General features: G+C 38.9%; 1 protein-coding gene and 2 long non-coding RNA genes across 3 annotated transcripts; all 3 read left to right on the top strand.

Annotated features, from left to right (window-relative positions):
* Nucleotides 1-3,613: 3,613 nt before the first annotated feature.
* LOC311095977 lies at nucleotides 3,614-6,956 on the top strand. Its single transcript, XR_014608934.1, has 3 exons — nucleotides 3,614-3,637; nucleotides 4,471-4,542; nucleotides 6,493-6,956. It is a non-coding gene; the product is annotated as an uncharacterized lncRNA (long non-coding RNA).
* A 259-nt stretch (nucleotides 6,957-7,215) lies between these two features.
* junbb (JunB proto-oncogene, AP-1 transcription factor subunit b) lies at nucleotides 7,216-9,061 on the top strand. Its single transcript, XM_084128140.1, has one exon. The coding sequence runs from the start codon at nucleotides 7,739-7,741 to the stop codon at nucleotides 8,648-8,650; it is 912 nt and encodes a 303-aa protein (XP_083984266.1). The 5' UTR covers nucleotides 7,216-7,738; the 3' UTR covers nucleotides 8,651-9,061.
* Nucleotides 9,062-15,548: 6,487 nt separating this feature from the next.
* On the top strand, nucleotides 15,549-16,345 carry LOC311097076. Its single transcript, XR_014609187.1, has 3 exons — nucleotides 15,549-15,741; nucleotides 15,840-15,907; nucleotides 16,107-16,345. It is a non-coding gene; the product is annotated as an uncharacterized lncRNA (long non-coding RNA).
* Nucleotides 16,346-16,776: the final 431 nt, after the last annotated feature.

The raw sequence follows: 16,776 nt of genomic DNA on the forward strand, positions 1-16,776 counted from the left end.
ACCGTTTGGCTTTCTTTCTTCTGTGGGACATTAAAGCAGACGTTTAGTAGAATCAGGAATGGAAACACCAAAGAAGTGTTCATATCAAAATCATATCAAAAATAGTCCCTAACCCTCAAAGTGCGTTTTCTATACAAGTCAAATCTTTCAGTAAGTATCTACAGATAAACATTACAGCATTTTTAGTTAACCATCTCTGGGTAATGGCACTTACAGCATAATTAGTAAACATTAGCAATGATTATGTATTCATTATCATGCTAGATTTTAGACCTTTAAGGACTTTAAACCTCCTTAAAGTCAGACTGATCTCAACATAAGCTCAAACCCCTTTTATAGAGGAACACGAATACAAAAAACACTAAAAAACAGGGTTTGAAAGACGTATGCATGCCAGTTTGCATGCTAAATAGTATGTAAGATGATAATCATTGTGTCTCAAATCATAGTAAGTTGAAAACAATCCTCAGTGTTATTCCAAGTATGTTATTTGCATTAATTATGACTGTTCCATGGAAGATTCTTTTAATGTTCTCTTTCATCTGTATAAAAATGGCATAACATTTCCAAAGAATACATGAAAAAAAGAATGGTTTTCAAACAGGTTTCCCCAAAAGACTCCTTCAGACCATATCTGGCTTCCATTGGTCAGTCAAACAGATAGCCCCGCCCCCGAACTCACTCCATTGGTTGATTCAGAAGTTGTCACTCAAATGAACAGATCAGTTTTCTTCACAACTCAAGTAACCAATGACTCTTATAACTCTTAACTCTTTAACTCTTGTTAGAGATAACACTCTAAAACTGATTAAACAGACACACCACACACTACCTAAGCAGACGCAGATATTATTGTGTGTGCGTGTGCGTGTGCGTGTGCGTGTGTGTGTGTGTAGCTCTGGGCAGAGGTGTTGCTCATGTAAACTGCTTCACGGAGAGCCGATCTGTGTCTAAACATGTTGAAGAAATGCCTTCATACCACCGTCTGCTGAGTTCAGTCTGGAAAACATCACACACAGTCTTATAATAATGGTTCTTATTGTTCTTTAGGTTCGGCAGAACATTCTTCAGATCAAGAAGCATTTTTGGCTGTTCAGGGTCCTCAAGCTGCTATATAAAACTCTTGATGTTTTATTACAGGTTCTTCAGGTCAGTTAGTTTGTTTCTGAGTGCTTTAGAACACCAGATTATACATGATATCTAAACAAAAAAAACAACAAAAAAAAACTATATCTTCTAAACTATGGAAACGGTTTTAAAATTAATGTGTATATGAGTGTGTTGACCATCTGGATTTCTGGAGCTTCATCATCATCATATCTCTCTCTCTCTCTCGTTATCAGTTCTTCATCATCGCTCATTATCTCGCCCTCTAGATGAACTATGACATCAGACATGTGCATGAAGGTCGTGACCCCTCATTCCCTCTGACACATTGGGACTCCCTCCTTGAACTGACGAATCATGGGAAAAAACACAGAAAGTTTGTCAAGTATATATCACACAACATGTTATATAATGAAATGTTTTGCGTTTACCACTCTGATTCTCGCATAACTACCCCAATGATTGACATGTGTGGCCTCTGTTTGTGTGAGTTCACTGGCAGTTTGTGATACTGAACTTCAGACTGATGCTTTTTACTGTCCATAAATCGAGTTCAGACTCCTTCTGACGACACTTACGGGAATGAAGGGATGATTCCTGAGTCTGGAATGATCACCTGTAACAGAGATCTCGGAATGATCAATTATCCAGTTCTGCCTTCAGGCACTCAGACACACAGACAGAGAGCAACTGTGATCCAAACCCTAGTCCAACGCCTTGACACAGAACGCTTTTGAGTTTACAAATGTGAGACGCGGTTATAAAAAAAAAGGATTCGGGACGCAATTCTTGCGCCGTTTGCACCTGAGCACTGTTTTTAGAGCGCCTTATCGGAGCGGCCAAACACGTGCACTTGTGCATGTTTACATAGAAACATGGGGGGGGGGGGGGCCCACTGAAACGTTATTTTTAGTATTCAATTAGGCTATAATAAAAATTATTTATTATAATTATTATATAATTATTCAATGTGCTGTAATTTACACTGAAGACAGAAGACAGGGCAGGGCATATCGAACAGCTCCTCCCCTTTTTAAAAATCGTCAATAGCGTTTAGTTTATATCACAGCTTGACCAGAGCTGTTGAGCTTAGTAAAGCCGCAGTTTACTCATAACCTCTAACCGTTTCTCCTCATTATCTCCTAAAATATTGCATTCTGTGCAGTTCAAATGAGTCCCATACGTTTTGTGGTCTGCGGCGACTCGATCATATGATCCGCTCTCTGATATCGTGGTCTCTGGAACGGAGCTGCGGCGGTTCGCATGACACAACGTGAAACCAGACGTCATTCACCCCAATGGAAAGCATATTTACACTGTCTGAATCGTTCCCTATATAGTGAACTAAGTGTCATTCACCATGTAGAAAGTAGTAGTGTGAACAAGTGACTGATTTCAGCCACAGCTTCAGCATCTATTTATAATGTAGGGGGCGGGGCTTCAGATTTCTAGACAGCATTTGATTGGACAGAAAATCTGATGAGAAGCTGTCATAATCATTTATCCATATTGGTGGAAGTGAGTGAGTGAGTGTAAGTTTTAAATGCATATATCTTCTAAATATGAATTTTGTCATTGTTTTGGAGCACACCAGCTTATACATAACAGTAAGGCAAACATATTCATACTAGCTAGAAGCCCAAAAAACTTCGAAATTTTGATTTCATTCATGGGGACTTTAAGGTTGAATTTGTTTTTTTTTGCCAAAATTGACAGCCAATCAGAATCCATCCTGCTGTAACGAGCTCGAGCATTTAAAGTGACATACAAGCACACGCTTAAGCAGAATAATATAATTCGCAAATATAGTTATCTTTATAGTTATTGTTCTTGGTGTGAACAGGCCTATATTAAAGAATAGCAGAGTTCAAACCACAGCTATAACGATAGCGGCACAGGGAACAATATCTCTGGAATCATTTTCAGAACGATTTTATCCCGTTGATGACAGCCAATCAGAATCCATCCTACTGTAATGAGCTCGCGCATTTAAAGCGGCAGAAGACAAAACTGCAGCGCACGCTTAGAATAAACAGAACGATATTGTCGCTAATATACTTATCGATATTGTTGTGAACGGGCCTTTATAGTTTGGCATGGTTAGCTTTCCAGCATACTAACATCAAACTCTACTGGGATTATGCGAGTCCACTCGCGTTTCATGATGAGCACTATTTGAGTGGCACACAAAGTTGCTGCATAGGGTTTAAAACGAGCAAGAAAGAAAACTAGCTGGTGAGATGGACATTACTCATCATTATTATCAGCCTGTTAATTGCTCTGTTTTTGTGTGGCCACAGCTCATGGCAGGTCAGTGTATTTCTGTCCTCACAAACCCTCTTCTGTGCGTGAATCTCTCCAGCCCTCCGTCTGTGTGCTTGGCCGCGGGCCCGTGTGTGTGTGTTTCTGCTGATGCTCGTTCAGTATCTTCGCCCTCTCCAGCGAACATCTTGTGTTTTTCTGCTGACACACACACAGAGACCAGCGATTGTCTGCGCTCGCTGACCCCTGATTGGCCCTGACACCAGAGGTGAGCGTGAGTCACAATCATCATCACGTGACCAAATGAGAGGCACACACACACACACACACACACACACACACATAATACAGTGGCTGTTTAAAGGTCAAGTCACTGGCACTTTGATGAATCAAAACCTAGTCTGAAAGTTAGTTTTAAAAGCTTGTATTTTAAATGTTTTAGTTAACATACAAGTATTGTTAACATGTTTCCAACATTTTAGCACATTGCTAGCATGTTTTAGCATGCTGCTAACATGTTTCTAGTATGTTTTAGCCCATTTCTAGTATGTTGTGATACATAGATAAATATGAGTTCACTCAACATTCTTTACTTAGAAGTATTTTTATGTATTTTAAATAACAAAGGATTTCTTGTTAATTTTACATAAAATTACTAGAAGTTGAATTTGCGTAAAAAGCATGCAAATCCAACGCATCGTTTAAATCAGTGCAGGCTGAGATTCAACCTGTTACATTTAGTAAAAGTAGTTGTTCATTTATTTAGAAAGTAATATTGTATTTTGAGCAGCATGTTGCACTGCCACACACACACAAAGTCTCTCTCTCTCTCACTCTCTCTATCACTCTTACCGTAAATGTGATCTGGCCTCAGGCAGATCTCGCTAACACGGAAGATCAGCTTACATTATTTTTCTGGCTCGTATCCATGTGAACCCAAACACACACACACACACACGAACGCACGATTGATAGTGATGATGATTATTGGGAAATATAATACACTTTATATAATACACTTATACACAGTTATAAAAATACACTTCTAAAATGTATAGGGAAAATGTGTTTTTGTATTAAAAGTTGTGGTGTTTTGGGCAGAATGACACCTGCTGTTCTTCATCTGAATAAAACAAACGTTCAGCCAGAGAACTGCATGTACTAGCCATACAGGTAAACAACAACATCAACACACTGACCTTGGCCTCATAACACACCCACCCACACACACACACACACACACACACACTCTCTCTCTCTCTCTCTCTCTCTCTCTCTCTCTCTCTCTCTCTCTCTCTCTCTCTCTCTCTCTCTCTCTCTCTCTCTCTCTCAGCTATTTTTCATGTTATTTCTGCCACTGCTGTGCCAGTGTCCTCTCCTCATGGCACAGTGCCACACACACACACACACACACACACACTCTCTCTCTCTCTCTCTCACACGCGCTCACACACACACACACTCTCACTCCTTTCTCTCTGCCCACTCAGTCAGTGTTACTGTAAACATCAAACCTCCCCCGCAAAACTACTGTAATTCACCGCAATGTCACAATAGCCTGACAAAGTCACACAACTTACCCAGAAACACACAAAAATTAAAAGACAGCAGCACTGAAAGCAGAAATGAGTTTCTGGACACAGAACACACAACCATGTTTGACAGAGGGATTTCTGAGACTTTATGTGGTCCAACTTTACCATACTGAGCAAAAATACATGCATTTTAAAACAGTATTTTTATAAACATTATCAAATAAATAAATAATAAACAAACAAACAAATGTTTTTATAAAATGTGTGTGTGCGTATATATATATATATATATACTGTATATATATTATAATTAATAGATATTATACAAATTATTAGATATTAAATAGGTTTATGAAATGCTTTTATGAAATATATAATACTACTTATTTTATATTTATATATAAATAGCATTTTATAAAATACTATTTATGTGTGGTAAACATGTATTCATATTTATTTGTATTATTATTAATAATAATAAACAATCATTTTATATAAAACATATAATACATTGGGGGAAAAATTATGTTCCACAAAAACTTTAAATAATATCTACTATTTTAATAATAAATATTTTAATACATTTTATAAAATGTTATTTTATATTTAGAACATACATTTATTAATAATGTTCTGTTATTATAATAATACATGTTTTTTATTTCAATTAATATGTTATAAATAAATGTTTTCATAAAATGTATAAATACATTTTATAAAATGATATTTTATATTTAAAAAAATCTTTCTAAATATAAATATTTTATTCATGTTATATGAATACACACTATTAATAAATGTTTAATATTATATAAATACACTTTATAAACTGTTATATTTATTAAAATGATACTAAAGTGAATGCAGATATCCCTGTGTGATGCTTCTGAAGTCAGCTGGTGTAAAGCAGATGCTCAGCTCTCTATAGGTCTCAGTTCCTTCAGTACAGCAGCTCAGCCTGATCACACACACACACACACACACTCTCTCTCTCTCTCTCTGAGGAGGACAGATGGGATAGGCTACATTAACTCTCGGGATACAGGTGGGTGGAAATGAAACCTGACATACAGCGCAGGTGCAGAGCGGGACAACATCACCCGTCCCGTCTCTGAAGCACCTGAGAAGAGCAACATGATCAAATAACACCCTGATTCACCTCTCACTTGCTCTTTAATATGACTTTCTCACATCAAACAAACTCGATGACACTTAAAAGGAGTCCATTTCTGTCAGTGAAAACATGATATTCCCTCAAAGTGACTTCTACTGACATTATTTACATACTTAAGAATTAAGTCATTAATGGTTCATGTTAAAAGACTGTATTAATTATAAAGTATCATTATATACAGCATCATATAGAGCCATAAAGCCTTTAATTTCAATGCATAACCTGTATTTTGAGCGGAGCCTAAATATCCAAACCATGAATAGGCTAACTATTGACCTGGTTTATAAAGGTTTTTTTTTATCAGGAGATCAGTGTTTAAACTAATAACTGACAATTATTTTATATCCTAATTAAAAGGGAATTTTCTGTGTGAGTTGGCACTTTTGCTGGTTTGTTCAATTGGTTGTTCAGCAGGTGTTTCTGATGAGCGTCGAGAACGTGCCGCTGCTCAGCAGTCCAGATAAAGTGGGCGGGGCCTCGCACACTCCCTCCGATGAGGAACTCACGTCACCATGCCCATATTTGGACTGTAAACTTCCTACAGGAAGCGATTGTCTGAGGATCCATGATGAGCCGGGAGAGTTTGCTGTCCGTCTTTTTCACTAACTTGCAGATTCAGCGAGTTTAAAATTACACTTTAATCTTCAAATTGTTTGGCGTAGCCTAATCTGTCCCATTCTTTTAGACAAAAATGCAACTTGAAAAAACATACGAAAAACGAATAGAGTAGCCTAATAAAGATATGTTAGAGCTTTGTTCAATAATAAACTAATTGATAGAAAACATTCTAATGTCATTTGTATTTGTTTCATCCAGTGTTTCCGCTAAAATAAAATATGCCCTACACAAATAGGGTGAATTTAGGTAAACTGGGACACTTTTTGCCACTGAGATGACTGGGAAAATGTCCCAATATAGCTACATAACACGTACGCGCATCAAAATCATTTAAAAACCCTAATATATATATATATATATATATATATATATATATATATATATATTAATATATACCATATATATATGGTGGTAGCCTTCTTACTGTACAAAGTCCATACCTGAAATCCAGTGTTCGAGGCCCTTTCTTTTAGCAGAAAGGATCTCGGAAATAATGAAAATCAAATTCTTGCATCTATTCCTAAATCGTTTATTCAATAATTTCAAATCGTGAGGTTAAAAATCGCCCCGTTCCCTCTTTACTGCGCGCTTCGCCCTCGGGCTTGTTTACTGTCCCAGCAGTTCCCGACAATGACGTGATGATGCGCGTGACGTCGCCACCGTTGGGGGCGTGGCCAGCTGTCAGTGCTGGAGTTGCTTATAAATACGAATCGGGATTCCGATCCACACGAACGAACGAACGTATCAGAGCAAATCAAACGGACATCTCTCCCAAAAACAACGTTCGCTTTCAACAGACAGCTTCTCAGAATCATTCAAGAGCGTTTTACTGCTGCTGTCTTGCTGTTCATCACATCTTTGGGACTTCTTGTGTTTAATTCATTCGAGAGGAGAGTCGATCCGAGAGCGGAACGGGACGGAACGCTGTTTCATTGACTGTCATCGTTATTCGCTCTCCTTTTTTGGACGTTTTTTTTACACTTGAAGGTGTAAATTAGACATTGAACTGTCAAGCAGAATAGCTTTTTCCAAGAATATCTCCATGAGTACACAAATGGAGCAGCCGTTTTACCACGACGACTCGTTTCTGTTGGGTTACGCGCACAACGACGCGACACTACATGACTATAAACTCCAGAAACAGAGCATGAACTTGAATTTGACTGAGCAGTATCGGAGCCTCAAATCGGAGCTTTATCAGAGCGCGAACGGCGATGTCGGGTCGCTCAAACTCGCGTCTCCGGAGCTGGAGAGGCTCATCATCCAGAACAGCGGGGTTCTGACGACGCCCACACCAGGCCAGTACCTCTACGGTCGGGGGATCACCGACGAGCAGGAGGGCTTCGCGGAGGGCTTCGTCAAGGCTTTGGATGAGCTTCACCAGATGAACCACATGCCCCCGCCCAACGTGTCGATTGGAGCCGGCGGCGTCACGACGTGCGCGACAACAGCGTCCGTCTTCGGCTCCTCCCTGCAATCCGAGCCTCCCATTTACACAACGCTGAATGCGTACTGCCCCGCACCAAACCACCCGTCCACCACCATCAACTACCTGCCTCCCCATATACAACACCCGGAAAACACGCACGCGTTCCAGCACTCCGCACAGCGCTTCGTGCCTTTGAAAGAAGAACCGCAGACCGTTCCCGACATGCACAGCAGCGACGGCTCGTCACCACCAATGTCTCCAATCGACATGGAGAACCAGGAACGCATTAAAGCGGAGCGCAAACGGCTTCGCAACCGACTTGCGGCCACTAAATGCCGAAGGCGCAAACTGGAGCGCATCTCGCGGCTGGAGGACAAAGTCAAGGTTTTGAAGTCTGATAACGCTGGCTTGTCCAACACAGCCTCCGTTCTGCGGGAACAGGTGGCGCAACTTAAACAAAAGGTCCTGAGACACATGAACAGCGGCTGTCAGCTTATGCTGACCAGTAAGATGGAGGCGTTTTAAACGCGGTTGGACTCAGATAAACATAACACTGGAAATTGTTTAAGTTCCACGGTGAGAACGCACGCGCTCTCAGCTGAGGTATTTTGGACACGTCCTGGGTTCAGATACACGATTAAAGCGAACCCTCCGTCCAGAACGGGACGGAACGGACTCTGAGGCTCCGAGACGAAGTGGAAAAGGCCAGTCGCCGCCTCCGTATCAAAACTGTGTTTTTGTCATGATCTAACGTGTATTTGATCATGTGAACGCATCTGATATTGTCGTGCAGTAATACAACCGATCCTGAACTCATAAATTATTGTTAGGCTACTGTTCAGGTTGATCCTGACACTATGTTACCAATGTCACATGTTTACAATGTCTTTTTTTTATGTGTGCGCTGTTTATTTAAGTAAAGATTTTGAAATATAACTCTCCATGTGTATGGGTTTTCATTTGTGGTGTTGTGTTTATTGTCTTGGTTTCGAGCTGTTATGTAATTCTTATGTTGACCGTTCCTCGAAGTCCACATGTCGTTCAGACACAAAACACGACCATTTTGATTATGGCTTGAATGTTTGTTCACTCTTTGTAAAGTAATCAGCTGTTTTCTGGGGGTCGTGTATAGATTAATACTAATGGCGTTTGCGCGTTCACAAAAGGGGGCACTAGGCCTTTCCTGCTGACGTCAGCAGCATTTCCATATATGGTCCTTTTTTGGTCCTCGTACGTCATTCTCCACCCACAAGCCCGAGTGGAGAAGTTAACCGATCCAGGATCAGAGAGAGAGAGAGGGGGTTTCCGAAGTTGGACAAGACCACTGTGAGCGTGTGTGTGTGTGTGTGTGTGTGTGTGTGTGTGTTTGTTTCCATGGAGTTTAGTGGGTTGAACGCTTACAAGGAAACAATGATGTAGTCTTTAATATGCGGAACTTACAGGCTAATCAAGAATATATTCAAAAACTTTTGAGATATAAGAAGAGAAACAAACATTTTTGAATTGTAAATTATTATTTAATCTATTTATTATAATATTTAAATGTTAAAAATTAACTTATTAGTTTTATATTCTCTAATATTATACTATACAAGTAAAAATAGCCTATATACTTTTTATAGGTCATTACATTGTTTTGAGCATAAGAAACTAACCGAATAAAGACATTTTTGGAAGAAAAGAAAAATTCTATAGGAATAAAATATATATTTTATTCGAAAATGTCTTGATAAAAAGTTTGGATAAAAAAGCTTGAGGCCTAAAATTGATTGGTGAATGAAAAAAACAAACAAACAATGTATTTTCCTATTCATGTCTTTTCATGTCAATTAATTTTATTCATATGTAATGTCATATCCTCTGTGGACACTGACTCATTTATTAAGAAAATTAAAATACATGATTTTTAAATTTACCAATCAATTCTTAGGTCTCAAGCTTTTTTATCCAAACTTTGTATAAAGATGATTCTCAACTCTTTTATGAAAGATATAACAGAATGATTTGATTTAAAACTGTGACGTATTAAAACTATGTCCATTGTTCTGTCTCAGGAGGATATGATGCACAAGAAACACAATGATGAACTTTCTACAGAGATAGCAGGGGTCAACACACCTTCAAACAGCATTAGATTTAGCAAGAGTTTATTTTAGGAGCTGGATTATGTTATAGGTGAAGAGATTAGAGTCAGTAAGCATGAATATAAATGTATCTGTTTTTATTAGGCCCAATTCAGTGTAAGATACTGTAAGATAATTGGTTTGCTGGTCCAAGCCTAAACTGGTTTCACAGGAGAACAACCCAATCCAGCTAGACTGGTTTAATCTGTTTTTTAGTTCAGCCAAATTGTAACAATTTGAAGTATTAGCCGAATCATCTGTTCCTAATTAATCATATTACTTAGTGGTTTGGATGTGTTCTGGAGATGAATATGTCTTTTGGGAAGTGACTGCGCCCTCTGGAATGACTGAACCGGAGGCGCGCACGGCAGGGGCGCGCATGAGATCTATAAAGAGAACCGGGTCTGGCACTGCCGCTGGAATGAAGAACATTAGCATGGAAATATGTGACCCTGAGCTGATCTTTCTGAATTAATTACCTCAATAACGGATTTATTTATTAAATGTTGAAACAATGATTCCCCTAAAATAATAGCCTATGTTTCCATGGTAGTTTTAAGTAGACTTTATTACCATGAAAATACTATTTTAGCTACACACAAACTAGTCCAAATTACAAAGCTAGTCTCTGAAACGCGTGGGACGTTTGTTTTTTGTGCCACTCGCTCGCTGGAAATCAGGAGCGGGATTTTTTTTTATTGCACGGTGAGAAAAGCCCACTCGGGTCCACCTGTCAGTGACGTCAGTGACCCACCTGCGTGTTTTTCTGCTCGCTCTCGAGGTGGAAATCGGAGGAAGCCACATCAAAGCGCTGAAAGTACGCGCGCACACGCACGCGAGCTCAGGTTGTTTTGGAGATTTTAAAGGTGCACACCGTCGTGTGTTTCATTTCATTTGAGACTCTATAATATCAACAGCTCTTTTAGTTTCACGAGTGTTTCTTGTGGAACAATCTCATCCCCCCACCCACTCTCTCATTTAAATGGACTTGTTCCATTATGATGTTTGTTGACTTTTCTATGTGAATGTTCCCTAAGTAAAGCCCCCCTGAAATCAAAATGTAATTATATTTTTTAGCTTTTAGTATGAATATGTTAGTCTTAAGGTTATGAATAAAGCTGGCGTGCTCCAAAACTATGAAAAAATTCGCATTTAGGAGATATAAGCATTCAAAACATACAGTCTCTCACTTCTGCTAAAATGGATCAGGGATTTTTATGACATCACAATGGACTTCAGCTTCTCATCACATTTTCTGTCCAATCAAATGCTCTCTAGAATCTAAAGCTCCGCCCCCTGTGCTGTTAATACCACCTGGTCAAAGCGACCTTTGACACATCACGAGGCAATATGGGTTGTAGTTCGGTTGCGCTTGAGTTTTATTACTTTTTTCAACTGTACATTGATTAAGAATGAAATGGCTAGAATTTATTCACACCTCTACTATTGAATCCAACGTATCATCAGCGCTCGGATTTGCTTCCATGGCGCTGTCAAGTATGACTTGCAGTCTGTGAGGTTAACTAAACGCTATTGGCTATTTGAAAAGGTCAAGGAGCCATTCAAATTTGTCCTGCCTTAGTTTCCTGTTTCAGTGGAAATCATCATACAAAGCTGCGGGGTAAAGGCCCTTCAGTGGGACTTTAAAGGAGCGGTCACATTAACCTCTGTTTAGCGAATTTTCACCTGTGAAATCCAGTCCATCCAATTGGAATCCAGGGCGAAAGCCGATTTGGTTTAAAAATAACTGTCCTGTGCTTTATACAACATGGCTACACTAGTAATGGACAATGGACCGGTTTGCACGTGAAATTCGCTGACATTTTGCTAATAGGAGTCAAATTTGAGTAGTCCTTAAGCATATGATTCTTTAAAATAAGCTTTTGGGACATGATCTCTAAAAGACTCTCAAATAGTTGCAAAACCATTTTATTTTTTTGTACATGTGCTAACCTGCAATTAGTTGTAATATTGAAGTTGAGTTTGATTCATCATGCTTTATATCAGGGGTATTATGTTTATTTTGAAATGCTCTTAACATGTGATTAATAATGCTAAATGTAGATGAAAAAACATCTTATGACAAGAGTCATGTAATATGACAGATAAAAACAACTATACTTGCAGCATCGTTGTTTTTTTCAGCGTTTTTCCATCTATTTTACTGCTCACAGTGTTTTTGCTACTGTTGTTAAAGTCCCCCTGTGTTGAAAATCTAGTTTTTAATGTAATTTATATGTCTATGTGGTGTTTTTAATAATGCTTTAAGACAAAACATGTGCAAATTCATCAGTCAACACCATTGCTGAGTATGTTCTCCTTAAAACTGCAGTGAATTAGCCTGGGAAAACCCAGACAACTTCCGGCAAATTTAGATTTGCTCTGCAAGTAGTCTGGCAAAGAGCTCATTCAAGCCCATTTCTAATCTGTCGAAATCGCGGCACCAATCAGAAACGTTGGGGCGGGCTTTACACGATGACGATCGCTCTGATTGGTTTTAGGTCTATCCAATTGCGCCCAGAGGCATTTGAGCGACGTCCGTTGGTGACGCCCCTTTGGAAATGAGTTATTAATGAAGCTTTGCCAGACCATAACTCGGTTTCTACTGAGAATGGTCTGGTTTTAACCAGGCTAGCAGTGAATAAAAAACAGATTCAAAAACATGGTTTGAAATCGCTGGTGTTTCTGACTTCACACACGAATTTGCATATTCATAGAACCGCAATGAGGCAAGAGTGTAGAGTTATATTCAAGCTATTTTAAGACATTTAAATATGTAAACGTTTAAATATGTCATTTCGGTGATCAAAGATTAGTTTTAAGGGATAAAATTATTGGGGGACTTTAAAATAACCGTGTCATCTTGAGCTCTTAAAGGTGCCATGTGTAAGAATTGAGGTAAAAATATCCAAAAAATGAGCTACATGCATCAAAAGAATGAGAAGAAATAAGGGCGATGATGTCATTAAAAAAATGACAAGTTATAGTGCTGCAGAGATATCAACCTGAATTAGCATGCTAAATTACTAGCCACGGCCCGACAGGTGTCATAATACCAGTTTCGGCCATGGGAGGCGGTATGCGGGCAACATAACCACCAGGCAGCCAAACTGCAATACACGAATAACTCGCACGGCTTGTGGGCGTACTTGCACCTGATGTCAATCGTGTGGAAAGTACAGTAGAGTCCTGCACGGGTGACCCGCAAATTTTGCTCAAACGGGTGAAAAATATCCAACTGTGTCGGATACGGGTGCGGGTCGGGTCGGGTCGGGTCGGGTCGGACACGGGGGAAACACGGGTCTAAACACGGGTTTAAAACGATCACGTGCAAACGTAAAAATATATGCGTATTTTTAGGAACGCATCTACAAAAATATTCCTGTATTTCAAGTTGATAAAATAATTTAAAATCCACATCAGTTTATTTGTGCCCACGCACCACGCCCTACCAGGATCTATAACGTTACCTAGACTACTATACTTTCACTTTTAAAAATTCCTCATAACCGCGCGCGCGATCTGCTTGCAGTCGTCGAGATGGATGCTGAGTTGAAGAAAAGAATAGCTAGTGGAGATTGTAAAGTTGTCGACAATACGTCATCAAAAGTCAAGTCCAGTGTGTGGGAGAAATTTGGAGTTATCTGAAGAAAACAATATTGTGAAAGGCTTTGCTGCATTTTCGTGTTGGATAGCCGCAAATGTGGAACTTCATCACCGAGGAAGCACGCAGATAACTGGTAACAACGCAGTTCTATCGAACAGTATTTTTCAGATTTAAAACTGCTAAGTATGTCTGGTGTGCAGGGCGTGTTTGAACCCAAAATTGTCAGATGTAATGTTAGGCTAGACGAAAATGCGTGGCATATATAGTGTTGTAGCCGCGTCTGTTAGGCTACTCAGTTTTGTGGAAACATTAGCCATGCAAATAAAAATCTGATAAAAATAAAATAAAAAAAGGAACAGAACCAAAGTAAACATTGGCACTGCTTTCCATCGCTGGAGACAACTAATGGACATGAAATAAATGAGGTTCGACTCCGAACTTGCAACATTTCTTTTTGATTGGTAAGTAAGATGCTGTTAGTGTTTCGCTAGAAGTTTGTTTTATATGTTTGTGTAGTTTTTTCGGGAAGTTATAACAGTTATCACGTGAATGCGTGAGAGTTGGCAGCTCTGGTTACGTTGGCGCTAGCTTGGTCAACATCAGCGAATGCTGTCTGTCAAATTAATGTAGCCTAATTCAAACTAACAATAAAAATGTAATATGAACAAAACGAATATGAACATAGTTGGCTCGGCTTCGGCTATGGCTCTAGGGTCGTTGTGAAGGTAGGGGCGGAGCATAGAGACTATGCCGTTTCTCGGTTGTTACTCTAGAGTAGACCAACTCACTTTCTGGAGGTATACTGCCCCCATCTGGTATGGAATGTGGAGTATGAATTTATTTTTTTGGCGGACATTCCACAAGGCACCTTTAATGTGGTGCTTTAGCGTCTTTAGCGAGAGAGAGAAGCAGCTCGCACGAAATGGAAGAGCGTGAATGAATCGCTTTTGCCTCTAGATAAAAATATTACAGGTTGTAGCGCCGAAAGATCATTAGCCTATACCATAAATGTCCCTGAGCGCTTGTGGTGTTAAACTCTCCATTGTTTTGACACGCTGCTAATTTTAACTAGAAACAGTAAAATGGTGCCGCAGTTGTCATTATTTCTTGGTCCGCCATTTAAATATATGATTGTTTCTCTCACGTTTCGCTTTTCCCCAGTTTAATTGGCACAAGAATGGCTCACAGGCCTGTAAAAGTGCAGCACTCATGAATGAGTCAAAGCTCATTCATTCAGCAAAGTTTCTCAACAGAACAGCGCGTGTTATTTTTATTCCGCCTTCGTGATTAGCCTGAAGAGCTTTCTGGAGCATTTCTTCTTCATACTTCCCCTCTATTCTACATGAAGAGGCTTTCTAACGCCTGACAGACTGTAGGCTACAGAGGGAGAAACATCAGTGACGGATGATGACGACAAAATGTGGGCTCATCTCCTCCATCACATGCTGATTTGCACATTTCATCTCCTCTCTCCCACTCACACACTGTAGATCTCTCCTTCGATCTCATTAATATACCTTCTTGTCCTTTCCAAGACTGATTGATGAACGCTGAGGCTCAGATTGAGTGACACTTTCCGTCAAACACCCACCGACTCTGACACAACACGACTGTTGCATAATGTAGGCTACTCGAGTATCATTGGTTTGCTGCTTTTCAACCTGATGGTTCTTTACACATAGTAACAGTTCTATTTAGAACCGTATCGTCCTGAAGAACCCCTTATATGCTGAAATGGTTCTTTGTGTTAGAGTTTAGGGTTCTTTATTCCCGCCTTTTTGTTTTTCAAATCTGTAACTGTCAAAGCCTCCTCATCATTACTGATGTTCTGGACCTCAGCTGTACAACTACAGTTACTACACACACTGTCAACATACTCTCAACAGGTACATGATTTCTTTCTTAAAATGTCTATAAATTATAACTTTCACTGTAAAAATTGTAACGATAATTTCCTAACAATCATGTCTTTTTGTGTTTTTAGTTTAACAGAACATGTAAGTGTGAGCAGCTCTGTTCAGTTAAGGATACTCATCTTCTCTTCTCCACAAAGTAAGTAACAGAGATATAACATTTATGATATTTTTAAATTATGACTTTATGCCTAAACATACCCAGTCACAAAAAAATATTAAAGCTATCCCATGACTTTAGCACTTTTTCCTTTTAGCTAATTTTGGCCTTCATGAATAAATTTGTTTGTACATAATCAAATGGAAGAGACACAATGTAACTTAATTGTGTATTTCAGATGTTGTCACGTATCATAACCTCATCGTCTGCAGAGAGAAACTGCCACTCAGAATACACACATAATGAAGGACGTTAAGACATCATAGGGGATTGTGAAAATATTTCACTGGAACTTGCTCTTCATTACATCTATATCGTGTTCAGTGTCAGTTGTTATTTAGCCTATTAATGTATTCAGCAAACAACTGTTGTTAGAGCACAGTCATTTCTGCTACAGTCTGCCATGTCAATAAAAAATTAAAGTACCTAATTGACACAACATGCTGTTTAAAAAAAGAAAAGAGTAAAACCCAAGTGAAGGCAACAAGATATGAGACCAGGCAAAGAGGACTATATTAATAAATAATTTATAAAAAAATATATTAATAATAGTAATATTAATAATATGAAGATACTATATATTAATATGAATGAAAATAAATATTGTTAAAAAGGTTATTTATAACCCCATTAAGGTCCTATATAGCACTTTCAAAACATGGTTCTTTATGGAACCTTATATATAAAGGATTCTATTTAGCACCAAAAAGGGTTCTGCTATTCTGAACCCTAATTTGGTACTGTTCAGAACCATTTTTCTTAAGAGTGTATAAATATATGTGTGTGTAGGTGTATCCAAAATATGACTAAATACTAGCTAATGTTGTAAAAATACCATTATGCTATAC

Source organism: Abramis brama (assembly GCF_963993115.1).
Source record: "Abramis brama genome assembly, chromosome: 1".
NCBI classification, from domain to species: Eukaryota; Metazoa; Chordata; class Actinopteri; order Cypriniformes; family Leuciscidae; genus Abramis; species Abramis brama.